This window comes from Rana temporaria, chromosome 3 (genome assembly GCF_905171775.1).
Source record: "Rana temporaria chromosome 3, aRanTem1.1, whole genome shotgun sequence".
NCBI lineage: Eukaryota > Metazoa > Chordata > Amphibia > Anura > Ranidae > Rana > Rana temporaria.
Window position 1 is genome coordinate 78,400,324 of NC_053491.1, and position 27,241 is coordinate 78,427,564.

Sequence of the window (27,241 nt, forward strand, 5' to 3'; positions counted from 1 at the left end):
TATAACTAGGTTTGCATATAAAAGAGAAGCAGAGAAGATGTATACCTGTGGAGGTCTCTCTCGGCGTGCTTCTTAACTCCAAGTATTTAACACCGTCCGCAGCAAACTCTTTAATAACATCTTTTGTGACCTGCATTGCCAATACATCAACAGGCAAAAATCAAAACAAACTAGAGCTGCACCATTCTGGCTAAAATGAGAATCAAAATGCTAACATCATCTTTCACATTATACAAATAAATTGGGCTAACTTTACTGTTTATTTTTTTTAAATTCATTAAAGTGTACTTTTTCCAAAAATATTGCATTTGAAAGACCAGTGTGACATAGAATATTGCAACAACCGCTATTTTATTCTCTAGGCTCTCTGCTAAAATATATATTTATGTATATAATGTTTGGGGGTTCTAAGTCATTTTCTAGCAACAAAACACAGATTTTAACTTGTAAACAACAAGTGTCAGAAAAAGGTTTAGGGCCATATTCTGAGTAGAGTTACGACGGAGTATCTCAGGAAACTCCGTCGTATCTCTCTTTTTTGACCCGCGTATCTATGCGAGTGATTCCTAGAATCATTTTCGCATAGATACGCTGTAGATCCGACAGGTGTAAGTCACTTACACTGTCGGATCTTAAATGTAATTCGCCACCCAGCCGCTAGGTGGCGTTTACGTTCAGGTCTCATTTGTTTATGCAAATGAGCCTGATACGCCGATTCCCGAACGAATTTGCGTCGCATAACCGTCGTTTACGTCGTTTGCGTAAGCGTAAGGTTACCCCTGCTATATGAGGGGTAACCTTACACCAGTCTCACGTATGCCATGTTAAGTATGGCGTCAGGTCCGCGTCGTCTTTTCCTGTCAGGTACGTCGTTTTCCTAAGTCGTTCTTGAATACGACTTTACGTCAATGACGCACACGTCAGCGTCATTGACGTTTTCCGCCGAGAACTGGAGCATGCGCACTGGGCTATTTTTAGCCCGGCGCATGCGCAGTTCGATCGAAACGGGGGCGCGCTTAATTTAAATATAAGCCGCCCCCTTTGAAATACGCGGGGATACGCCGGGCCTTTTACACTACGCCTCCGCAAACTACGGAGCAAGTGCTTGAGGAATACGGCACTTGCTCCAGTAAGTTGCGGCGGCGTAGTGTAAATGGCTTACGCAAGGCCGCCGCAGAATATTGGAGAATCTGGTCCTTAGTCTTTAAGTGGTTAAAGTGACTGTAAGCCTTCGTATTTTTTTTTTTTAAAATAGCAAACATATCATACTTACCTCCACTGTGCAGTTTGTTTTGCACAGTGTGGCCCGATCATTGTCTTCTGGGCTCCCTCGGCGGCTCTCACTGCTCCTCCTCACATCGTCTAACCCCCCTAGGAGAAGCGCTCTTCTGGGGGGTTACCTTGCGGGCATGCTCCTGAGTCCAGTATTCCGCGTCCATAGACACCAAATGTAGGACTCAGCCCCGCCCCCAGCGTCACTGGATTTAATCAACAGGCAGTGGGAGACAATGGTTGCGCTGCTATCTATCTATCCAATCAGGAGCCGAGAACCATGGCAGAGGAAGAGTGCATCTCCCCCGAGGGAAATTAAACGGGGGGGGGGGGTGCTATTTGGGGCTAGGGGGGCGGTCGCTAGAAGTTTAGTTTTGTCATAGGATGTATTAAGGCAAGGGTGTCAAACTCAATTTCATTGTGGGCCGCATCAGCATTGTGATTGTTCTCTAAAGGGCCGTTGTATCTGTAAGATTAGATGTCCAGCGCATCCTCTCCCCTTACATTAGATGTCAAGAGCCACCCCACCATCAGAAGTTGAGTCCCCCACTCTCCCTTCCATCACAGTGCACCCCCTTTCCTTATGCTGCTGCTGGGAAGAAGCTGGACGCATTGCTTGAAAGCAGAACATAGGGGTCTGGAGGAGGATCAGAAGAGCAGCTGCAGGAGAGGTGCGAGGGCCACATGAAATGACCTGGAGGGCCGGATTCGGCCCGCGGGCCTTGTGTTTGACACCTGTGCATTAAGGTGAAAAAACATGAGGCTTTACAACCCCTTTAAACTGCCCTCATCTACAGATAGAAGTTCATTCCTTTGATCTAAAAGAAGGAAATGTTACAATGTTTCTCTTTATCTCGATTGAGCGATGTTGTGATAAACTTGGCAGGCTGCCTGTTTGTTTTTTTGAAAGCTGTTGGCTTGAGCAAAGAACCCTCTGCACTGAACGCACTGTGTTCCGATTACGAGGGGGTAGAATCGCGATCTCGAATATTTAACAATTAATCGCGCAGCTCAAAAACAAACCCAGTTCTGTTTTAGGGCTCATTCGTAGATTATAGTCTAATAGGTAGATTCAGGTACAAGAGCCTACAGTTACGGCGGCGTAGCCTAGCGTGTTTAGGCTACGCCGCCGTAAGTTAGCTAGGCAAGTACATGATTCTCAATGTACTTGCCTGCTAATATACGGCGGCGTAGCCTAAAGCGGGCGGGAGTAAGCACGCCGAATTCAAATGTGTTGGAGGGGGGCGTGTTGTATGGATGATGAGGCTTGACCTCACGTTTTTTACGTTTTCTTTAAAATGCGCACGAGCCGGGCGCCTACATTTCCCAGTGTGTATTGCGGCTAAGTACGCCGCACGGGCCTATTGATTTTGACGTGGATGTAAACTACGTAAATCCCGATTCGTGGACGACTTACGCAAACGACGTAAAAGATTTGAATCTCGCGGCGGGAACGGCGGCCATACTTGACATTACTATTCCACTAGGGCTAAGCTCTAACTTTAGGCGGCCTATCTCTTTCATAAACTGCGTAAAAGTACTGCGTCGGCTGGGCGTACGTTCGTGAATCGGCGTATCAACTCATTTACATATTCTACGCCGACCGCAATGGAAGCGCCACCTAGCGGCCATCCAAAAAATTGCAACCTAAGATAGGACGGCGCAAGCCGTCTTATCTTAGATATGTTTAAGCGTATCTCTGTTTGAGCATACGCTTAAACATAAGTCGGCGTAGATTCTGAGTTATGTCGACTTATCTAGTGATAAGCCGGCCTAACTCTACCTAAATCTACCTATATGCAGATAAATGCAAGCTTGACACAAGGGCACATAGAAAGCAACATAGACGAGGCACAAAAAAAAGTGAAAATACCATCCACAAAATGTATATACCAATAATATGTCTTCAGCTGTATCCGTTATCTGGTGGATTATTTTAAACATCTGAAAACATCTGCAAAGCAAATTATAATGCATTATGAATGAGATGTAAAAAAAATACAATGACATCAAATTTGCATAGTAATGTATTTCCTATTTTTAGCCCTGTATATAAGTAAACGTAGCTAAATATGGATATTTCATGATGCCACAATAGTTCTCTGTAATGTGAAGTATTTATAATCAGACATACATTATACATTTTTAGTGTCTTAGCAATCAGATTTAGTATATTATAACAAAAAAGGAAATTCGGTGTTCTTAGCTACGAAACATAAAAAAAATGGCGTCCAGTGAAGGACCAATGCAGCACATCAAAAGTGGAAAAGAGACATACTCCTCTAAGGTCCTTTTCTGTCCCTTTTCTATCATGGTCGTCCCATTTTCCACATGAAGATGAGGTTTTTGAGCCATCAGTTTCTTCATGGTGGCAGAACTTATTGACCCATTTAGATGGGCATGGAGCTCCTACAACAAAAACAGAGATCACCAATAAATCGAGGCTTTAGACTAGAAATGTCAAACTCAAATGTTAAAGCGGAACTAAATTGTTTCTGAGAACCACAATCTGAAAATGCGATTTTAATACATTTTTAAACAGCCGACCGCAATAAGTATATACACGATGTCACCGGGATTATGGCTGAAGAAGATATCAGCCATGACCATGGGTGTCCGCTCCATAGGGCAAGGGGGGGGGCAATTGACCCCCCCTGGAAAACCGAGAAGGTGTTGAAGAGTCTTGCGGTCGTGGGCTGTCTGAAGGGGGGTATGTGCTGAAGGGGGAGTCCATCTGTGCTGAAGGGGAGGTCTGTGTTTAAAAGAGGGTCCATCTGTGCTGAAGGAGGGGGTCTGTGCTGAATGAAGGGGCCTGTGTGGAATGGGGGGGGTCTGTGCTGAAGGGGGGGTCCATCTGTGCTGAATGGAGGGGTCTGTGCAGAATAGGGGGGTCTGTGCAGAATAGGGGGCGGTCTGTGCTGAAGGGGGGGTCTATGCTAAAGGGGGGGGGGGGGGTCCATCTGTGCTGAAGGGGGGTCTGTACAGAATGGGGCTATATTTATATGGGCATGGAGTGTAGCTGAATTATCTCAAGAGCTATCTCACACTGCCAGCTGGCCGTGTTAAATGCGACTGTGTATCGCCGATCCTGAAGCGCCCCCCCCCCCCCTGAAAAAGTTTCAGCGGACGCCCATGGCCTATTTTTTACTGCAGGCGACCGGCTTTCTTGTGAAACTGATCTGAGCACCTCTTGAGCCACAGGAACGCTTTTCAAAGCTGCGGAAGGGGACATGACCCCCCCCCCTCACCTTCCCGCAGCTCACCAGTGTTTCTTGGGCTTACCCATTTTGCTGGTTCCCCGAGAAACGAACTGACCAGTTCACACTTTTTGATCGAATCTATGACCTTGGAGGACCAGGGCGACATCATGAACTCACTTCTGGTCCAGGGTGGAAGAAAATAACCGTTTTCTTTTTTTAACAACTTTCCGCCTGCGCTATAGCTGAAAAATGGCAACAGCGAGGCTTCCAGTGCCGGTGACTTGTCGTTAAGGTTCCCCTATCGAGATGGTTCCTTGGTTCCTGTAAGGACTGCGCAGGTGCAATCCTTGCCGTCGAAAATCTCCGAACCTCGGCCGGCATCCAGGCTCATTCCTTAACATCCCCGTGGACTGGAGGATGTTAAAAAGCCAGGTGGCCGAGCGAGCGGAGCGAGCCATCCGAGAAAAGCGATGACGTGAGGCCGACTGGCCACTTTCTCTTAAATTCCACATTGCCCTGAATGCGGGCCGAGGTTCGGAGATTTCCATCGGCAAGGATTGCACCTGCGCAGTCCTTACAGGAACCATCTCGATAGCCGGAACCATATCGTCAGATCACCGGGAGTATATCCATAGAAGTCCACCCTCCCATGATCGCGCTCCTCGCACGCCCCCTGCAGCGAGCGGGCGGTGCACTCTGTGATCGTGGAGTCCTTAGGACTCGGCTGATCACGGATTGGGGTAAAAGGCCAATGACAGCAGATCTTTACAATCTGGTCAGCTGTCAAGCAATGACAGCTGATCACGGAATTAAACATAAGCCGGTTATCGGCTTTTTTCTCCTCATGCTAAGAGCGTAAGGAGAAAAGAAGAAAGCCGATAACCTGTTTCTTTAAGGCCCCTTGCACACTGGGGCGTTTTTCATGCGGTTCAGCGCTAAAAACAGCGCTGCTATACCGCATGAAAAATCATGCCCTGTAGTGTTCAATGTGAAAGCCCGAAGGCTTTCACACTGAAGCGGTGCGCTAGCAGGAGCGCTCCAAAAGTCCTGCTAGCCGCATCTTTACCGCTGCTCCTATACCATTGAAAGCAATGGGAAAGCGCAGTAATACCGCGGTATTAACCCTTTTTCGGCCGCTAGCGGGGGTTAAAACCTCACCGCTAGCGCCCGAATATCGCAGTAAATACGACGGTATAGCCGCGCTACAAATAGCGCGGCTATACCGTCTCCGCGGCTGCACGCCTCAATGTGAAAGCAGCCTTACGGGGAAATCGGTCCCAGCAGTGACGCTAATTAGTGCCCACCAGTGCCACCTATCAGTGCCCACCAGCGCTGCCAATCAATGCCACCTATCATTTCCCATCAGTACTGCTAATCAGTGCCCATCAGTGCCTCACCAGCATTGCCCATCAGTTCAGCCTATCAATGCCCATCAGTGCCTCCTCATCAGCGAACAACAGTGAAGGAGAAAAAATACCTGTTTGTAAAATTTTATGACAAACTATAAAAACATTTTTTTTTTCAAAATTGTCTTTCTACCAAAAAATTCAAAACTCAGTGGTCATTAAAAAGCTCTATTTGTGTGAAAAAAATAGGAAAAATCAGTTTGGGTACAGTGTTGTATGAACGCGCAAATTGTCATTCAAAGTGCGACAGTACTGAAAGCTGAAAATTGGCCTGGGTAGGAAGGGGTATAAGTGCCCAGTAAGCAAGTGGTTAAAGCGAAAGATCAGAAAAAAAATGTCATGAAGACTCCTGCGATTTATGACATCATTTTGACCCAGGCCAGAAACCAGGAAGCAACTGAAGAAGTTTAAAAAACTAAAATCAGAGTGCCCCCTTACACCAACTGTTCCCATCAGAGTGCCCCCTTACATCAACTGTTCCCATCAGAGTGCCCCCTTACATCAACTGTTCCCATCAGAGTGCCCCTTACACCAACTGTTCCCATCAGAGTGCCCCCTTACATCAACTGTTCCCATCAGAGTGCCCCCTTACATCAACTGTTCCCATCAGAGTGCCCCCTTACATCAACTGTTCCCATCAGAGTGCCCCCTTACACCAACTGTTCCTAGCAGAGTGCCCCCTTACATCAACTGTTCCCATCAGAGTGCCCCCTTACACCAACTGTTCCTAGCAGAGTGCCCCTTACATCAAATGTTCCCATCAGAGTGCCCCCTTACACCAACTGTTCCCATCAGAGTGCCCCCTTACACCAACTGTTCCCATCAGAGTGCCCCCCTACATAAATGGTTCCCATCAGAGTGCCCCCCCCTACATCAACTGTTCCCATCAGAGAGCCCCCCTACATCAAATGTTCCCATCAGAGTTCCCCCCTACATCAAATGTTCCCATCAGAGTGCCCCCTTACACCAACTGTTCCCATCAGAGTGCCCCCTTACATCAACTGTTTCCATCAGAGTGCCCCCTTACATCAACTGTTCCCATCAGAGTGCCCCCTTACATCAACTGTTCCAATCAGAGTGCCCCTTACACCAACTGTTCCCATCAGAGTGCCCCCTTACATCAACTGTTCCCATCAGAGTGCCCCCTTACATCAACTGTTCCCATCAGAGTGCCCCTTACACCAACTGTTCCCATCAGAGTGCCCCCTTACATCAACTGTTCCCATCAGAGTGCCCCCTTACATCAACTGTTCCCATCAGAGTGCCCCCTTACATCAACTGTTCCCATCAGAGTGCCCCCTTACACCAACTGTTCCTAGCAGAGTGCCCCCTTACATCAACTGTTCCCATCAGAGTGCCCCCTTACACCAACTGTTCCTAGCAGAGTGCCCCTTACATCAAATGTTCCCATCAGAGTGCCCCCTTACACCAACTGTTCCCATCAGAGTGCCCCCTTACATCAACTGTTCCTCATCAGAGTGCCCCCTTACACCAACTGTTCCCATCAGAGTGCCCCCCTACATAAATGGTTCCCATCAGAGTGCCCCCCCCTACATCAACTGTTCCCATCAGAGAGCCCCCCTACATCAAATGTTCCCATCAGAGTTCCCCCCTACATCAAATGTTCCCATCAGAGTGCCCCCTTACACCAACTGTTCCCATCAGAGTGCCCCCTTACATCAACTGTTTCCATCAGAGTGCCCCCTTACATCAACTGTTCCCATCAGAGTGCCCCCTTACATCAACTGTTCCAATCAGAGTGCCCCTTACACCAACTGTTCCCATCAGAGTGCCCCCTTACATCAACTGTTCCCATCAGAGTGCCCCCTTACATCAACTGTTCCCATCAGAGTGCCCCCTTACATCAACTGTTCCCATCAGAGTGCCCCCTTACACCAACTGTTCCTAGCAGAGTGCCCCCTTACATCAACTGTTCCCATCAGAGTGCCCCCTTACACCAACTGTTCCTAGCAGAGTGCCCCTTACATCAAATGTTCCCATCAGAGTGCCCCCTTACACCAACTGTTCCCATCAGAGTGCCCCCTTACATCAACTGTTCCTCATCAGAGTGCCCCCTTACACCAACTGTTCCCATCAGAGTGCCCCCCTACATAAATGGTTCCCATCAGAGTGCCCCCCCTACATCAACTGTTCCCATCAGAGAGCCCCCTTACATCAAATGTTCCCATCAGAGTTCCCCCTACATCAAATGTTCCCATCAGAGTGCCCCCTTACACCAACTGTTTCCATCAGAGTGCCCCCTTACATCAACGGTTTCCATCAGAGTGCCCCCCTACATCACATGTTCCCATCAGAGTTCCCCCCTACATCAAATGTTCCCATCAGAGTGCCCCCTTACATCAAATGTTCCCATCAGAGTGCCCCCTTACATAAACTGTTTCCATCAGAGTGCCCCCTTACATCAAATGTTCCCATCAGAGTTCCCCCTTACATCAAATGTTCCCATCAGAGTGCCCCCTTACATCAAATGTTCCCATCAGAGTTCCCCCTTACATCAAATGTTCCCATCAGAGTGCCCCCTTACATAAACTGTTTCCATCAGAGTGCCCCCTTACATCAAATGTTCCCATCAGAGTTCCCCCTTACATCAAATGTTCCCATCAGAGTTCCCCCTTACCTCAAATGTTCCCATCAGAGTGCCCCCTTACATCAAATGTTCCCATCAGAGTTCCCCCTTACATCAAATGTTCCCATTAGAGGGCCCCCTTACATAAACTGTTTCCATCAGAGTGCCCCCTTACATCAAATGTTCCCATCAGAGTGCCCCCTTACATCAAATGTTCCCATTAGAGTGCCCCCTTACATTAATTGCCCCATCAGACTGACTCATGTATCAGTGAGTGCACTCTTAGGCCTCGTACACACTATAGGATAGCCAGAGGACAACGGTCTGGTGGACCGTTGTCTTAGGTTAACCGATGAAGCTGACTGATGGTCCGTCGTGCCTACACACCATCAGTTAAAAAAACGATTGTGTCAGAACACGGTGACGTAAAACACAACCTTCGCCAGGATCTGGGTGAGGCCGAGGATTTGCTGCCCTGGATTGATAAAGCCAACATAATTCTGTTGTGTTGTTCAGACTCAGAACAACCTTTACCCGGGACCTCCAAAGTAAGGGCAGCGGGCCAATCACAGAGGACTACTGCTGCCAAGTGTGTGTTGATCAACTCTATACAGCACCATTGCTCCGTGTATGCAACTAAACAAATTACATATATATTATACAATAAAGTGCAAAAAAAATGGACCAATAGCGCTGTAAAGAGTTGGTTAATATGCGCTCACCGGCCACTTTATTAGGTACACCTTGCTAGTACCGGGTTGGACCTCCTTTTGCCTTCAGAACCGTAATTCTTTGTGGCATAGATCCAACCAGGTGTTGGAAACATTCCCTCAGATTTTGATCCATATTGATATGATAGCTTTACACAGTTGCTGCAGATTAGTCGGCTGCATATCCATTATGCAAATCTCCCATTCCACCACATCCCAAATGTGGTCTATTGGATTGAGATATGGTGACTGTGGAGGCCATTGGAATACAGTGAACTCCATAATGAATGTGTGGTAGTTGTGTGCTGCCCCCTAGTGGTGTGTGACTGATGAGTGCCAATAAACGCAGAAAATAAGTGACACTGGCCTAGATTCAAGAAGAAATTGCGCCTATGTAACCATAGGTTACACAGCGCAATTGCTTACTTGCCCCGGCGTAACGAATGCTCCTGATTCAGGAACCTCGTTACGCCGACTGCAGCCTAAGATCTGCGCGGCATAAGGCTCTTATGCCCGCATATCTTAGGCTGCATTCTTGCGGTGGACGCTAGGTGGCGTTCCCGTTGTGCTCAGCGTATAGTATGCAAATTGCATACTAACACCGATTCACAACATTGCGCGAGCCCTCCATACGCAATTTACGTCGTTTACGTACGGCGGTTTTCGCGCAAGGCTGTTAGCAGGGGCAGCCCATGTTACGTATACCCGTCGTTTCCGCGTCGCGAAATTAGAATTTTACGTAGTTTGCGTAAGTGAATCGTGAATGGCGCTGGAAGCCATTCACGTTCACTTTGAAGCAAATGACGTCCTTGCGATGTCATTTGCCGCAATGCACGTCGGGAAAGTTTCCCGACGGAGCACGCGCTCTACGATCGGCGCGGGAACGCACCTAATTTAAATGATTCCCGCCCCCTACGGGATCATTTAAATTGCGTGCTCTTGCGCCGGGCATTTTGCCGGCGCGCCCGCGCAATTTACGGAGCTTCTGCTCCGTGAATCGAGGGCAGCGCAAAAAAATTGCGGGGGCGCTGGGCAAAATCGTTGCCCTGCGCCTCCGTAATAAATGCGCAAATCTACTTGAATCCGGCCCACTGGAAATATGCAATTAATAAAGCTGCTGATGTCACCAGGATGTTATCACAAACAACAATAGATAAATACACTCACATTTATTTTAATATAAACAGCATATAACATGTTTAAAATCCAACAGGTCTGACGAATGTCACTGCCAGGCTCTACCTCTATGCCAATGGTGTCAAACTCATTTCATCGTGGGCCGCATCAGCATTATGACTGCCATCAAAAGGGCCGGTTGTATCTGTAAGATTAGATGTCCAGCACATCCCCTCCCCTTACATTAGATGTTAAGAGCCACCCCACCATCAGAAGTTGAGTCTCCCACTCTCCCTTACATCACAGTGCATCCCATTTCCTTATGCTGCTGCTGGGAAGAAGCTGGATGCATTGCTTAAAAGCAGAAATTAAGGGTCTTGAGGAGGACTGGAGAAGTGCGAGTGCCACATGAAATGGCCTGGAGGCCCGGATTTGGTCCACGGGCCTAGTGTTTGAAACCTGTGCTCTACGCGTTACGTCACCATTCACGTGGCTTCAAACAAGTTTCCCCTCCAGATGAAACCCTGTGGATGGTGGCGTAACGCGTAGAGGTAGAGCCTGGCGGTGACATACGTGTGACCTGTTGGATTTTAATCATGTTGTTTGTATCTAAATAAATGTGAGTGTAATTTATGAGGCTGGGTTGGCGAGGATTCATTCATTCCATGTAACACCCGGTACTGCACTATTGGAAGAACTTTATATTTTTGCATGTCAAGACTTATCAGACCAGGAAACGTTTTTCCAATCTTCTATTGTCCAATTTTGGGGAGCCTGTGCAAATTGTAGCCTCAGTTTCCTGTGCTTAGCTGACAGGAGTGGCACCCGTTGTGGTCTTCTGCTGCTGTAGCCCATCTGCTTCAAGGCTCAATGTGTTGTGCGTTCAGAGATGGTATTCTGCATACCTTGGTTGTAACAAAGATTTTTTGAGTTACTGTTGCCTTTCTATCACTTCTCCTCTGACCTCTGACATCAACAAGGAATTTTCATCCACACAACTGGCCCTTGCAGAATTTTTCCTTTCACTGATACAAGACACTATTGCTCCCACTGATACTAATGATGGGGCATTATTTCTACCATTGACGCCAGCAATGGGGCACTATTAATCCCACTAACCCCAACAATGGGGGGACTATTCCTCCCATTGACACCAATAATGGGGCACAATTAATCCCAATGACACCAGCAATAGGGCACTATTCAGCCCACTGACACCAGTGATGGGGCACTATTTCACCCCTTAATACCAAAAATGCATTGTTCACTCTGATGCCAGTATACTTTTTACTCCCAATGACCACAGTTTGGCCCTCCTAAAGTCTGGCGGATATTAAACTGGCCCTTTGTTTAGAAAGTTTGGAGACCCCTGCTCTAAACCCTAGAAGGCTGTGTGTGAAAATCCCAGTAGATCAGCAGTTTTTCAAATACTCAGACCAGCCCGTCTGGCACCAACAACCATGCCACGTCCAAAGTCACTTAAATCCCCTTTCTGATGCTCGGTTTGAACTTCAACAAGTTGTCTTCACCACATTTAGATGCCTAAATGCATTGAGTTGCTGCCATGCGCTTGGCCGATTCGAAATTTGTGTTACCAAGCAATTGAGCAGGTGTACCTAAATAGGGGGCCTGTAAGTATATATTCTAATAGCTAGATTCAGGTAGCCGGGCGCATCTTTGAGGCGGCATAGCGTATCGTATTTACGCTACGCCGCCGTAAGTCAGTGAGGCAAGTGCTGTATTCACAAAGCACTTGCCTCTTAAGTTACGGCGGCGTAGCGTAAATGGGACCGGCGTAAGCGCGCCTAATTCAAATGAGGATGAGGGAGCGCGTTTTATGTAAATGAATCGTGACCCGACGTGATTGACGTTTTTCACAAATGGCGCATGCGCCGTCCGTGGACATATCCCAGTGTGCATTGCTCCAAAGTACGCCGCAAGGACGTATTGGTTTCGACGTGAACGTAAATTACGTCCAGCCCCATTCACGGAAGACTTACGCAAACAACGTAAAATTTTCAAATTTCGACGCGGGAACAACGTCCATACTTAACATAGGATACGCCTCATATAGCAGGGGTAACTTTACGCCAGAAAAAGCCTAACGTAAACGACGTAAAAAAATGCGCCGGGCGGACGTACGTTTCTGAATCGGCGTATCTACCTAATTTGCATATTCCTTGCGCAAATCGACGGAAGCGCCACCTAGCGGCCAGCGTAAATATGCAACTAAGATACGACGGCGTAAGAGACTTACGCCAGTCGGTTCTTAGCCAAATTCCGAATTCCGGCGTATCTTGTTTTGTGAATACAGAAAAAAGATACGCCGGAGCATCCTAGAAGTTATGCCGCGTATCAATAGATACACCAGCGTAACTTCTTTATGAATCTACCCCAAAGTGCATATATTGCATTTTGGATAGAGCAGTTTTGGTGTTTTTCTAGAAGAACTGGAGGTATTAGAGTTCAAGTGTGTGTTGCTCTTCCTATTGAAGATTACAAACATTCCACTCCCATTGCTGAGACACGTCTGATGCTTGGAGAGAGATAGGCTGGGCATGCAAGGCCATTGCACAAGGTCATTGTTTTGGTTGAAAGTGCTGCAGATTATCTCACTTGTAGCCTTGTAATGGGGGTAAGGAAAGTATGTTTTCCATCTTTTCAGTATTAGGTTTAGTAAAAGTCATCTAAGACAAAGCAATGTAATGCCAGCCCCTGCAGCAGCACACTTGCCTTGCCGTTGCTCCCCTGCAACTGCTTCCAGCCTCTAGCAACAAGGAGAATACCGGCCTCTTCCGGCTGCATTCATATTTTGAAAACGCACACAAAATCGCAAAGCGTTTTTACACAACAAATGTGCACGTGTTTAGGGTGCCACTAACAGTGAATGGAAACACAAGTGTGACCGACCTTTTTCACGTGTTTTTACACGCGTTCATGAACTGCTAAAGTGTGAATGCAGCCTCAGGGTACAGGGGAGCAAGTGACTTCTGCTGGCCATACATGGCTGAAAACGTTGGCCAAACCCTGCTAATGGTGGCCGCTCAGGCTCGTGCACACGGTTGTGTGAAAAAAAAAAAAGTGGCTCTTCCCGGTTCTCCTGTCCCACCGGGAGACCCGAGCCACCACCCGGTGCGTCCGCCGCCTAGGCTGAGACCCGAACAAAGCTGGATTCAGCTCTCCGATGTAAAATCCCAGAAGCAACATCACAAAGTCATTTCCAGTTTACTCGGCTGCCAATTGCGCCGAAAAAATAAATAAATTACATTATTCAGAATCGACAATTATGGCGATCTGAAAACTCTGAAATGCAAAAGAGCGATTTGGGGTCTTTAAGGACCCCCGATCCCTCCATAAAGAGTACCTGTCACCAGGGGCGAACTGACCATTAGGGCACTGCCCGAGGGCCCCCGAGGCCAGTATGGGGCCCCATGAGCAGGGACAGTCACACTCTTTAAGAAGGTGTTCCGTTACAGCTCAATCCCAGGGTTTGTCATTGCTTGTAAATACATATACTGCCTGGCGGTGTATGTATTTAGAAGTTCAGAGTCTTCTTTCTGTCTTCCCCTTCAGTTTTCTCCTGCACACTTGCTCTGTGTTTCCCTCAGTCAGATCCCCCCTTCAGTGTCATGTGATGGGAGAACCCGGAGAAGGGGCATAGCTACTGCCGACTACTGCCGGTGATCTGCCAATATGGTTCCGGCTATCCAAATGGTTCCTGTAAGGACTGTGCAGGCGCAATCCTTGCTGACGGAAATCTCTGAACCTCGGCCCGGCATCCAGGACGACGTGGAATTTGAGGAAAGTGGCCAGTCGGCCTCACGTCCTCGCTTCGCTCGGCCTCCTGGCTCTTTTTTTAACATCCTCCAATCCACAGGGATGTTAAGGAATGAGCCTGGATGCCGGCCGAGGTTCGGAGATTTCCGTCGGCAAGGATTGCGCCTGCGCAGTCCTTACAGGAACCATCTGGATAGGGGAACCATAACGACAAGTCACCGGACTTTCAGAGCCCATGCTGTTAAGTTGGCACTGCCCACGTGAGGTTCCAAGTAGATTTATTGGGTCACCAGCTTTAAGTTTCCTGCCACTCTTCATGTCATTAAGCTAGGTGCCCCTCCACAAAGGCGGTGCCGCATTAATGTTGCGTCAGAAAGATGGCTGCTTACTGGTGGCCATCTTTAAACCTGGGGGCCCCATGATCCCCTAGTGCCCTGGGGCCCCATGAGTTGTCAGTCCGCCCCTGCCTGTCACCACCTATTAGGCTACTTTCACACGAGGCGGACTCAGCGGGAGATATCTCCGCTGAGGCGGTGGATGACAAGTCCCTCTCTGCTCACTGAGTGGGGAGGGGCTTGTGCAGCGCCGCTGTCTCCTATGGAGAGATCTGATAAAAATCGACAGCATGTCTGTTTTCATCAGATCTCACCCGATCCAATCCGTATTGGGACGCATCGCCATACGTCTGATTTTGGCTGATTGGGTCGGATGTCAGCGGACATGTTTCCGCTGACATCCGACGCTCCATAGGGATGCATGGAGTGGCCGTTCAGGTCCGCCGACAAAACTGACAGGCGGACCTGAACTGTCCGATCGTGTGAAAGGGGCCTAACTGACACAAATAATGTTTACATTCCTTGTGACAGCTATAAAAGACACCCCCTTTTTTTTTTAAAGGGCCAATGTAAAAAATACAATAAAAATTAAAATAAATAAGAAAAAATTTAATATTTTTTTTTTTTTAAAAGCGCTCCCGTCCCCGCGTGCTCGCACAACAAAGAAAACGCATACATAAGTCGCGCCCACAAATGTAGACTGTGTTTAAAAGGTATCTCCACAATCAATAGAACGAGAGCAAAAATTCTGGGAAAAGACCTCCTCTGAAACTCTAAGACCCCTTTCACACTGAGGAGTTTTTCAGGCGGTACAGCGCTAAAAATAGCGCTGCTATACCGCCTGAAAAACTCCTTCCCAGCAACCTCAATGAAGGGCGTTCACACTGAGGCGATGCGCTGGCAGGAGAGAAAAAAATCTCCTGCTAGCAGCATCTTTGAAGCGGTGAGAGGAGCGGTGTGTATACCACTCCTTCCCATTTAAAACAATGGGAAACCGCGGCAATACCGCCCACAATGCGCCTCTGCAGAGGCGCATTGCGGGCGGTATTAACCCTTTATCGGCCGCTAGCGGGGGTTAATACCGCACCGCTAGTGGCCGAATCCCGCGGCAATTTCGACGGTATAGCGCCGCTATTTTTATATACCGCCACCGCGCCTCCCGCCCCAGTGTGAAAGGGGCCTAACCTGGTAACCGTTACATTTTTAAAAGCTTCGCCTATGGCGATTTTTAGGTACCGTAATTTGTCGCCATTCCACGCGTGCGTGCAATTTCAAAGCATGACATGTTAGGTATCTATTTACTCTGCGCAACACCATCTTTCACATTATATTAAAAAATTGGGCTAACTTTACTGTTTAGTTTTTTTTTTATTCATGAAAGTGTATTCCCCCCCCCCCCCCGCCCCCCAAAAAAAAAAAAAAAAAACATTTGAAAGTCTGCTGTGCAAATACAGTGTGACATAAAATATTCCAACGATCACCATTTTATTCTCGAAGGTCTCTGCTAATATATATAATGTTTGCGGGGTATAAGTAATTTTCTGGCAAAAATAAATAAATACTGATTTTAACTTGTAAGCAACATATGTCAGAAATAGGCTTAGTCATGAAAGGGTTAAAGAAAAGAAAACAATCCACTGCATTGCATACTAGCACATTAGGAGAGACTTACTTTAGAAGGAAGCCCTCCAGTAGTGTGCTGTCACCACTGACAGAGCTTCCATCTTCCCTCCGGGTTCGCGGGCTCCGGCTCTATGTGTGTTCTGCTTTGCATTTGTTTACTGGAAAAACACCACAAGCTCCATGATCGGAAAGATTTTGGGGCATTTGTCGCACGTAGGGCAGCCAATAGAAGTGAGAAAGCTGCCCAATATGTGACACGTGTTAACATTAGAGTTACACCAATACCGTTTTTTTGCCGGTGGGTACGAGTACTGATACTGTCGGTCAAGTACTCGCCGATACCTTCGCGGTGCGATTTGAGCCCAAACAAAAAGACTGACGGAGTCGAATTGCATGCTGCTGCTGTGTAAACCCAGAGTAAAGTCACACAGGAGCGTTGGGGGAACCGCATGTGATTCGGCCAGGAATCGCACCACATTCCATTCCTGTTCAAATCGCATGCAATTTAAGCCATTTATTTTGTATGTGCTCAAATCCTCCTGCAAAGGTATCAGTAAGGCTGCATTCACACCTGAGCGTAGTTCGTTCGGTCGGTCCGCGCGTATTCATGCTTATTTGCGCGTTTGCATACAGCGCCGTCCGACGTTTTTGTACTTCGACATTTTTTATTTTAGCCAATAGGAAAAATGATCATCTTTTCATCACTTGTTGCTATGTTGGTAGATTTTTTTTTATCTTCTGCCTGGGAGAAATGTTCTATTGATTAAAGCGACAAAACGCCCGTAGAAAACGCTCGTTGTCGCGCTAGTCGCTTGAATCGAGCGTTTCCATTACTTTCTATGGGAAATAGAAACGCTCAAAAACTACCAAACCGCCCGTTACGTGCGACAAAAAAGGGTCCGAAACTTGTTTGGGCTTCAGGCGTTCGGCGTCAGGCGTTTTGGAGTGGAGATGTGAACCATCTCCATACGGAATAATGTCTTTTTTCCCCTGTAGCGTTTCTGAGCATCGCGCTTCAGGCGACAAAACGCTCAGGTGTGAATGCAGCCTAACCAGTATTGGAGTGTTTGCACGACTACTCCTGTAAATGCCGAATATCTGCACTGATAGCGGAGCAACTTTTAACATGTAAAAAAAGAAAAACACAACAACAAAACAAAAGAAAAACACAACAACAAAACAATTAGGGTTTCAGGTGTGAATGGGGGCCACAAAGTGACCAGAAGGGAACGCCCACTTCCCATCTGCAGCCAATGAAATGCTGCCAATGCTGTCAATTCTGCCCGGCGTGCTCTGTGCGCACACTCCTCTTCCTCATTCACCTGTACATTGGATATTACAGAGAATACACAGGCCGATCAGAGGAGAGGGATCCGATCCCTTCTATAGAAGATGATCTGCAGAACAAACACCAATGACAGGCGGACACACACAATCCTGATTGGCGCCCCCGGGGAGTGGGCGGAGCCGTAATAATATAGAGTAATATGGAGGATCTCACCACTTTAGGAAGGAGCTGATAGAAGGTGTGCGGATCCTCCCCGGACATCTTCCCTCCGATCAGCCCGGACTCTGCACTCCTCTCCTCCGCCTTATTACTTAAAGAGCAGCGAGGGAAGGCGGCCGCTCATTGGTCTCCTCTATCCACCTCCTTATAGGCTGAGAGCGCTAGTCCCGCCCAGCCTCCTGCTGATACTGGAGAAGCGCAGATCATCTTAGGACACACTCTCCTCCTCCTCCTCCTGTGTATACATATATGTGTATACACTGATCGATACATCCCAATTACAAGAAAACGAAAGAAACATCATTGTTGCTCGTAGTATCATTCAGGATTTATATAGCACCGAGATTTTGCGCAGCACTTAATAAAATGAATGTGATTGGATGAGGGAAGTCAGCAGAGCTTCCCCTCATTTACTAAGCTCTGGAGCAACTGTACAGTCTACTTGCCTTTAGTAAACCAACCCCAATCGTGACTGTGGGGGTCATTTACGAAAGGCAAATCCACTCTGCACTACAAGTTCACATGGAAGTGCAGTCGCTGTAAATCTGAGGGGAATATCTGAAATGAGGGGAAGCTCTGTTGATTTTATCATCCAATCACGTGCAAGCTAAAATTATGTTTTTTTATTTTCCTTGCATGTCTCCCTCAGATCTACAGTGACTGTACTCTCAGTGCAATTTCAAGTGCAGTTTGCACTTATAGTGCAAAGTGGATTTGCCTTTTGTAAATAACCCCCTATAAAGTTCTGCTCTACAGCACACATTTAGCCTAGGTTCACACTAATGCAACGTGGGAATCCATATGCATTTCCCGCACTGCATTAATCACTTAACGACCCCTTCACGCCGATATACGTCGGCAGAATGGCACATCAAAGTATAGGTATGTTGTCCTTTAAGCCCGGTCGCGGCGCGCTCCCGTGACCCGATCGCCGCTGGAATCCCGCGATCGGTCCCCGGAGCTGAAGAACGGGGAGAGCCGTGTGTAAACACGGCTTCCCTGTTCTTCACTGTGGCGGCGTCATCGATCGTGTCATCCCTTTTATAGGGATACACAATCGATGACGTCACACCTACAGCCACACCCCCCCTACAGTTGTAAACACACTTCAGGTCACACATAACCCCTTCAGCACCCCCTTGTGGTTAACTCCCAAACTGCAATTGTCATTTTCACAATAAACAATGCATTTTTTTGCTGTGAAAATGACAATGGTCCCAAAAATGTGTCAAAATTGTCCGAAGTGTCCGCCATAATGTCGCAGTCACGAAAAACATCGCGCATTGCCGCCATTTGTAGTAAAACATTTTTTTTATAAAAATGCAATAAAAAAAACTATCCCCTTTTTTGTAAACGCTATAAATTTTGCGCAAATCAACCGGTAAACGCTTATTGCAATTTTTTTTTACCATAAATAGGTAGAAGAATACGTATCGGCCTAAACTGGGGAAATTTTTTAATGTTTTTTTAGATATTTTTGGGGGATATTTATTACAGCAAAAAATATTGATTTTTTTTCAAAATTGTCGCTCTATTTTTGTTTATAGCGCAAAAAATTAAAACCGCCGAGGTGATCAAATACCACCAAAAGAAAGCTCTATTTGTGGGAAAAAAAGGACGCCAATTTTGTTTGGGAGCCACGTCGCACGACCGCGCAATTGTCAGTTAAAGCAACGCAGTGCCGAATCGCAAAAAGGGGCAAGGTCCTTTAGCTGCATTTTGGTCCAGGTCTTAAGTGGTTAAGGGAACTTTTACACTAGGGCGGGGATCCATTAGCAGTAGTTTTAGTGGCGCTTTTTGGCTGCTAGCGAGGTGCTTTTAACCCCAGCTAGCGGCCAAAGAAAGGGTTAAAAGCGCCCCTGTTGCAGCGCTTCGGAAGCACTGCCCATTCATTTCAATAGGCAGGGGTGGCGTTACACACCGCCTGAAAAACTGCTTGCAGGATTTATTTATTTTTTCCTGTCCTGCAAGCGTATCGCCCCCTTGTGTTTCACGCTGGGGAGGCATGAGAGGCGCTTTTCAGACACTATTTTTAGCACTAAAAACGCCTGAAAAGCACCTCAGTGTGAAAGGGTCGAATATTACACTGCCCATGCACTCTGCAGCGGGTGTCTGTGCATTTTTCCCTGGTTGCAGTGCAGACTTTGGTGCAATTTGAGCCCTTTGAAAATTAATAGGCTCTAATCACACAGAACTCACACGTGAATTGAACAGGAATGTGCTGTGGCTCCTGTGCAATTCACATGCGCTTCTTAGTGTGAACCAAGGCTTTACGCATGCGCATCCCCCTTGCCTCTGAAGTCTAATCCACGCTCAGATCACGCTCCAGAGGCTACCATGAGGCGGGGAGGAAGCTTCACCATTTACTTGAATGTGTGTAGTGTTCAGCCACCCACTGATCGCCACATGTCAGGTGAGAAGTGAAGCATCGCACCTGCAGCATGTAGAAATCCCTGTCCACTATCTGCTGCAGCTTAAAGGGGGGGGGCGACCTAAAAAGAAGCTTTAAAGTGAAAGTTTACTGTAGAAATACTCTGAAGATTAACCCTCGCACTGCCAGAGCAGTTTTGTCTACAGGTTAAAAAAGTAAATAGATACCCAACATGTCAAACCCCTAAAAAAAAAAAAAAAAAATCTCACTTGTCCTCCAACGAAGTTAATGGAACACAGGTCACATTCCATCAGGCTCTTGCCCAACACTAGCTGGGGTAAGAGAGACAGGAACCCAGAAACTAAATGTTTAATAGTAAGGGGAAGCTAAACAGATGTTTGCTCTCTACCCCAGCGGCACCCGCCATGCCCCATTTGGGTCCACGGAGCCTGGGTGTGTGGAAGCAATTGGGTGGCTGCACAGCCATCCAAATAACTTCCATCTCACTGCTGGCAGGTGGCTCGTCAGATATGTACACACTCCCAGTGGCTGGCGTGTACTTCAGTAGGCACCTCCAGGACGAATATCAAATTACAAAAAAGGAACACAAAGGGGGCGCCAGCTAAGTGCAGAACCAATGGGTTTATTATGAATAAAAAGCCAAATACACTCACAGAAATATAATATAAAGAGTTTATTTGCAGCCATGGCAGATTAGATGGAAGCCGTTCGCCGGAAGAGCCGATTGTGACAGCAAACAGCGCGATCTCAGTGAGGAAACCAAGTCCAACGATCCAGGAAGTGAAGAGAGCCACGGTGGAACACAAAGCAGGATGTGACGTCACACCTGGGGCGGGCTGGTTGCTTTGGTAACGCGTTTCAAAGCACCTATTGGCTCCTTTTTCCAAACCAACCCAAAAGCAGCCAATAGGTGCTCCAAAAAAACATTACAACAGCAACCAGCCCCAGTCATAATTGTAATAAACCCATTGATGCTGCACTTAGCTGGCGTCCCCCTATGTGTATCTAAAGCTTCTGTTTAATGTATCCATCCTAGAATTACCCAATTTAGGACCTAAATGGACAACAACAAAAAACAAAACAAAGGCACACTGTAGTTGTATTTACATTAAATATTTATTTTCAAGTATTCTTTTGCATATACAAGTGTAACAGAGAAAAGGGCTCTTGGAAAGGACAGAGGTTTGGTTGCATTCTGGAAAAGCTGTATGAAAAAACAAAAAAAAAAACAAAGTCAAGATTGGTTTTGTTGTTGATCCAACCCGGAGCTCCCAAGAACAAACACCAGCCATTTGTTGGACGCCCACAACTCTAAAGTATGGGGACCAATATCTCTCCTTACCATGTAACAGATAGTCAGACGTTTACTTATTATAAACTTGTGTTACAAATAATGAAGCAGCCATTTACATTAAAAAGGATAATTATAAAAAAAATTATATATATATATATATATATATATATATATATATATATATATATATATATATATATATATATATATATATATATATATATATATATATTACACATACACACACACATACACACATTTTTATAAATGATCCTTTTTAATGTAAGTGGCTGCTATAATATATATATATATATATATATATATATATATATATATATATATATACACACACACACACACACACACACACACACACAGGTTGACAAATTTGCTTGGAATCTAGGAGCCAGCTAAAAAAGTTAGGAGCCAGAAAACGCACCCCGTCCCAACGAGCTTGCGCGCAGAAGCGAACACATACGTGAGCAGCGCCCGCATATGTAAACGGTGTTCAAACGCAATTTTGAAGCGTGATATGTTGGGTATGAATTTAGTCGGCGTAACATTATCTTTCATAATATTAAAAAAAAATGGGGATAACTTTACTGTTGTCTTATTTTTTTTTAATTAAAAAAAAGTGTAAATTTTTCCCAAAAAAGTGCGCTTGAAAGACCACTGCGCAAATACAGCGTGACAGAAAGTATTGCAATGATCGCCATTTTATTCTCTAGGGTGTTAGGATAAAAAATATATATAAATGTTTGGGGGTTCTAATTAGAGGGAAGAAGATGGCAGTGAAAATAGTGAAAAATTACATTAGAATTGCTGTTTAACTTGTAATACCAACGGCTCACCACCAGATGGCACCAGCTCACCAAAAAAAAAAAAAAAAATGTTTTTTTGCCCACCTTCCAAACCAAGTCGCCAGGACACTATTTCTAGTCGCCATGGCGACCTGGCGCCCGGGATTTGTCGATAGATATATATATAGTTGTATTTTTGCCAACCATGGGCTCAATCAGACGTGTAGCCAGGGGGCAGTAAAAGCATGCAGCTGAGCAGCAGTTTTAGCGCCCCCCTTGACCACCCACCTGATTATAAACAGGCAACGGCTGTTGTGGCAAAAACCCATTCAAGCTGGCGAGGCTGCAGTACAACTGTGTACAAAGGACAGAATTGCAATGCAGTGGTTTGGCGTTTTGAGGGTTAAAAACGGGGCGACATATCGCTACACAGCTGCCCTCGAACCGGCCTCTGAAAAGAGATCTATTGCAGATAGATTTCAGAGGAGCAGCAAATCGCTGCCATACGTCTGAACGAGTCTTATGTGGTTATTACAAGTATTGAAAGCATTCAGAACATTTTTTTTTTTTTTAGTATTTTGCACATCTTTATTTAAATATTCCACCACATTTAAATGGGGGACAAACCTGTCTAGCAAGAGTGACAGCAGAATGATTTGGTACGTCCAGGGGTGGATTAGCAGGTACAGTCACCTTATATTGTTTAAAAGATTTCAATAATAGGTAACCGATGCAAGAACACCCTTGTAGGGTCAGTTTGTCCCAAACCCTTTTGCTGGAGGAAAAGTATAAATGAAGGGGGTGGTAAAATTAAAAGGACCTCATATACTGAATGCTAGCCATACAAGTGTTCATTATATACAATTATTGATGTGATGGTGTACCTTGGCACAGAATATAAGATCTCTCTCCAGCTATACACAAAACACTGGCTCACTCACCAACCAGGCCAAGCATTGTTCATGGAGCTCCCGGCTAGAGACACAGCCATCTATACTGCACTAGAAGGAAAGTAGAAGATACAAATCTGAAGAAAAAGAAGCATCAAGTGGCAATACATAAAGTAGAAAGCCGTGTACAATAGCCTGCTGTACTTGTATTAGTCAGGGCTAAAGAGGTCAGACATAAAATAAAACTGGTATCCTCCATTCTATAGCAGTAATACATTTTATGGACCTGCAGTGTGTTCTCCGTGCCATTTCATTAGACCGTTAAAGTGGTTGTTAACCCTCCCATATACCCAGTCAAGTGATTAGCCTCAGGTAATACACAGACATGAAACAAACCCGCCTACATAGGTTGTACCCGTTTATCTGCAGTCTCCTGATCTCTACATCTGTTTAAAGTCTAGAATTTACAAAGCTTGTGTGAGCAGTCAGAAAAAAGGGGGCAGAGAGCTGAAACTACACTCTCCAGAGCTCAGTGAGGAGAGTTCTGACAGCCGACTGGAGGGAAGGGAAGCAACCCCTCCACACAGGAGCTGAGGCTGTCGATCAGCTGGAGATCTCTCCTGTCACCATTTTTCTCTTGGTGTCAGAAAAACTTGTCTGAAGCGATTCATGCTGTTAGCAAAGGAACAAAGCAGCAGACAGACAGAAATTACACTTAGGCCCCATACAGACGAGCGGACTGTCCGCTGAAATCGGTCCACCAGACCGTTTTCAGCGGACATTTCCGCCCGGAGATTTCTGTCTGATGGTTGTACACACCATCAGACAGAAATCCGCGTGGACAGACAGCGCGGGGACGTGCGTGACCCTGGAAGGTTAATGCTTCGACGCATGCGAGGGATGGCAGCCGATTAGACATGTCCGGTGAGTCTGTACAGACGACCGAACATGTCCCACGGACAGGCTTCCAGCGGACATGTTTCTTAGCATGCTAAGAAACATTTGTCCGCTGGAAACCTGTCTGGTCGGCCATACAGACGACCAAACATGTCTGCTGAAACTGGTCAGCGGACCAGTTTCAGCAGACATGTTCAGTCGTGTGTACGAGGCCTTAGTGCTCTTACCAGAGACAAGTACACACTATATAAAGCGATATTCTTTGTTCATATTTCATGTCTGAGGATTTACAACTACTTTATTATGTAGAACTTTAAACATTAAAAAAAAAAAAAAGGGAAGCCGTCATAAAACAAAAGCATATAGGCCATCATCACTGGCTACTCTGAAAATGCTAGTTTCCCAGCTGTCATGTTCACTATTTTGCTGCAATACTTTGAGACCGTGGGCTAGTTGTCGGTTATGCTGGCTCACTGGCTTCAGTTATTTTAGTAAATGACCTTTAAGTATACAGACCAGGAAAGTCCCAGAAACTCCAGACATTCTTTTCTGCATACTTGTTTTGGGGCACTAGGGTCGATTTACTAAAAGGAAAATGGCATTTCATTTTGCAAGGTCATTATAACAAGAGGTTAGTGATTGAGGTGAAGCTCTGCTGACCTCCATCATCCAGTCACATAAAAGCAAAACAAAATGCTGTGTTTTTCGTTTTTTTTCCTTTCCCGTTATTTTTTCCTTATACACGCACATCAGTCCCTACAATCTAAAAGGTCCCCAACGCACATTCATACACATACTAGGGCCAAGTTATACAGGAGCCAAGTAAAGTGATAGTAAAGCCTCCCCCCCCCCCCCCCACTTGTACCTACAGATAAGCCTATAATAAGGATTTCCTGTACGTACAGTAAATATCTCCTTGCACTGCTTAGGAGATATTCACACTGCATACAACCAGCGACGTCATCGGCGCATGCGCTCTGAAGAGACAGCATACCTGTGCCGTCCCTTCAGAGCCATGTGCCGCGGCCATGCCTCCCGCATGCATGTCATTGCAACTCAACCAATCAGACCAACAAGCATGCAAACCCAGAAGGAGGACCAAGTGAAGATGGAAGCCCTGACAGCACGCCGCTGGAGGGCTTCGTTCCAAGGTAAGCATTTAATAATGTGCTAGTATGTGATGCATACTAGCAAATTATGCCATGGTCTTGCAGGTTAATAAATTAAATATATATATATATATATATATATATATATATATATATATATATATATATATATATATATATATATATATATATATATATATATATATATATATACACACATATACATATATATACACACACACACATATATATATATATATATATATATATATAATTATTGTTATTATAATAAATATTATTATTATAATAATAGAAAGATGCAGTTTACTACCGCTTTAACCTCCCAGCATGTCTGGGAGGAAACCCACACATTCTCTACAAACTGAAATATTACCACATTTACTAAGCTCTGGGGAAAAATTCCCTTGCAAAGGGTATAGCCCATTTACCTTCAGTAAAAAAAAACAAAAAAAAACAAAAAACTTAAACCCAAAACAAGCAAGCAAAAAAGAATGTCTGGCTTTTCTATGACTTTCCTGATCTGCATATTTGATGCCGGCCTTTGGACGTCAACAACTGAAGCCAGCAGAACAACTAGCATTTTCAGAAGAAAGTCAGCAAAAGCAGCTTCCATATTTATCTCATAACAGGTTCTATGTGTATAGCTCATACATACACAATATATTAGGGCTGTGGAAATTAAAGATTAATTCCTCGATTAATCGTACATTTTTTGGAGCGATCAAAATTCTTTTGAGCAGTATTAGTGGTGCAACGGATCGTAAATGATCCGTGATCCGCACGGGTCACCATATGTGGATCGGCACACCACATGATCCGATGTCTGTGGATATTACAGTGGGGACTATATATGGTGGTGATCCGAAAAAAAAAAAAATAATTATAACGCACATACATTTTTTTGGGGATCACCACCATCAGGGCCGATCCACCCTATAGGCTCACTATGGGCCCCGCAAAGCTGCAGGGCCCCCCCCCCCAAATTACTAGAGGCCCCACCTGGTGAGAAGTCATTTTTGGTCCCTCCCCCCGCTTCTCAACTCGCTGGCTGCATGGGAGAAGAGGTAAGAAGTCAGCACCCCTGCCTTCTCACTTTAATGTAAGATGTCAGTTCTGATAGCAGAACACCCCCTCCTTCTCAACTTTAATATTTAATGTGACATGTCACTGTTGGCAGTGCCCCCCCCCCCCCTTCTCAACTTTAATGAGACATGTCATTTTGCTTAAGGCCCCAGGGAGGTCAGGATCGGCACTGACCACCATATATAGTCCCCACTGCAATAGCCAGATAACTCCCCCACTGTAATATCTACAGACATTGAATCATGTTGTGTGCCGATCCGCATATGGTGACCCGTGCGGATCACTTACGATCCGTTGCACCACTAGTACCGATCAAAAATAAATAAAAAATTAACGATTAATCAAGGAATTAATCTTTAATTTTCACAGCCCTAATATATATATATATATATATATATATATATATATATATATATATATATATATATATTAGTGCTGTCAGTTAAACGCGTTATTAACGGCGTTAACACAGACCCATTTTAACGCCGTCAATTTTTTTATCGCGCGATTAAGGAGGTTCACCCTTTAAAATTTTTTTTTTTTTTGTCAGCACGTACCTCTTAATCCCGATTTTCACCTGACGGCGATCCCGCGGGAGTGGGCGTTCCCAAGCACTGCCTGTGATTGACAGGCTTCCGAACGGCGCATACTGCGCGTCACAGGTTGCCGGAAAAACCCGAACGTCGGTGCGGCTCTATACGGCGCATGCGCACCGACGTTCGGGTTCTGTCAGCAACCTGTGACGCGCAGTAAGCGCCGTTCGGAAGCCTGTCAATCACAGGCAGTGCTTGGGAACGCCCACTCCCGCGGGATCGCCGTCAGGTGAAAAATCGGGATTAAGAGGTACGTGCTGACAAAAAAAAAAAGTTATCTACCTGGGTCATATCTTAGCAGAAAGTATAGCCACAGATCCAACGAAGTTGGGAACGGTCACGACGTGGCCTAGGCCAAGAACGGTGACTGAACTGAAATCATTTCTGGGATTTTTCACCTATTATCAGAGACTTGTAGTGAACTTATATATATATATATTACATACACACAAACACACACACACACACACCTCTGCCGTCACTTTGGTTGGTTTCCATTTCTGTGTACTATGTCCCTTTGTGCTCAGCTCTGTTCCCATCTAAATGTTGCAGGATATCTTGGCATTCAATCATGTTTGCTTGATTTCAGTACCAATGGTTAGTCAATTGACACTAAATGCCAACTATTG

At 45.8% G+C, this 27,241-nt stretch overlaps 1 protein-coding gene and 1 long non-coding RNA gene across 2 annotated transcripts in view; both read right to left on the minus strand.

Annotated features, from left to right (window-relative positions):
* Window positions 1-17,646, minus strand: part of ADAL (adenosine deaminase like) — a 61,631-nt gene extending 43,985 nt beyond the window's left edge. The window contains exons 1-4 of the mRNA XM_040342793.1: window positions 17,528-17,646; window positions 3,551-3,681; window positions 3,166-3,226; window positions 46-130 (exon numbers count right to left, since the gene is read on the minus strand). Coding sequence (XP_040198727.1) covers window positions 46-130; window positions 3,166-3,226; window positions 3,551-3,681; window positions 17,528-17,575 — 325 coding nt within the window. The 5' untranslated portion in view covers window positions 17,576-17,646. The remainder of the gene's footprint in view (window positions 1-45; window positions 131-3,165; window positions 3,227-3,550; window positions 3,682-17,527) is intronic.
* Window positions 17,647-21,022: 3,376 nt separating this feature from the next.
* On the minus strand, window positions 21,023-23,652 carry LOC120930297. Its single transcript, XR_005747693.1, has 2 exons — window positions 22,904-23,652; window positions 21,023-21,129 (listed from the first exon to the last, which is right to left on the minus strand). It is a non-coding gene; the product is annotated as an uncharacterized LOC120930297 (long non-coding RNA).
* Window positions 23,653-27,241: the final 3,589 nt, after the last annotated feature.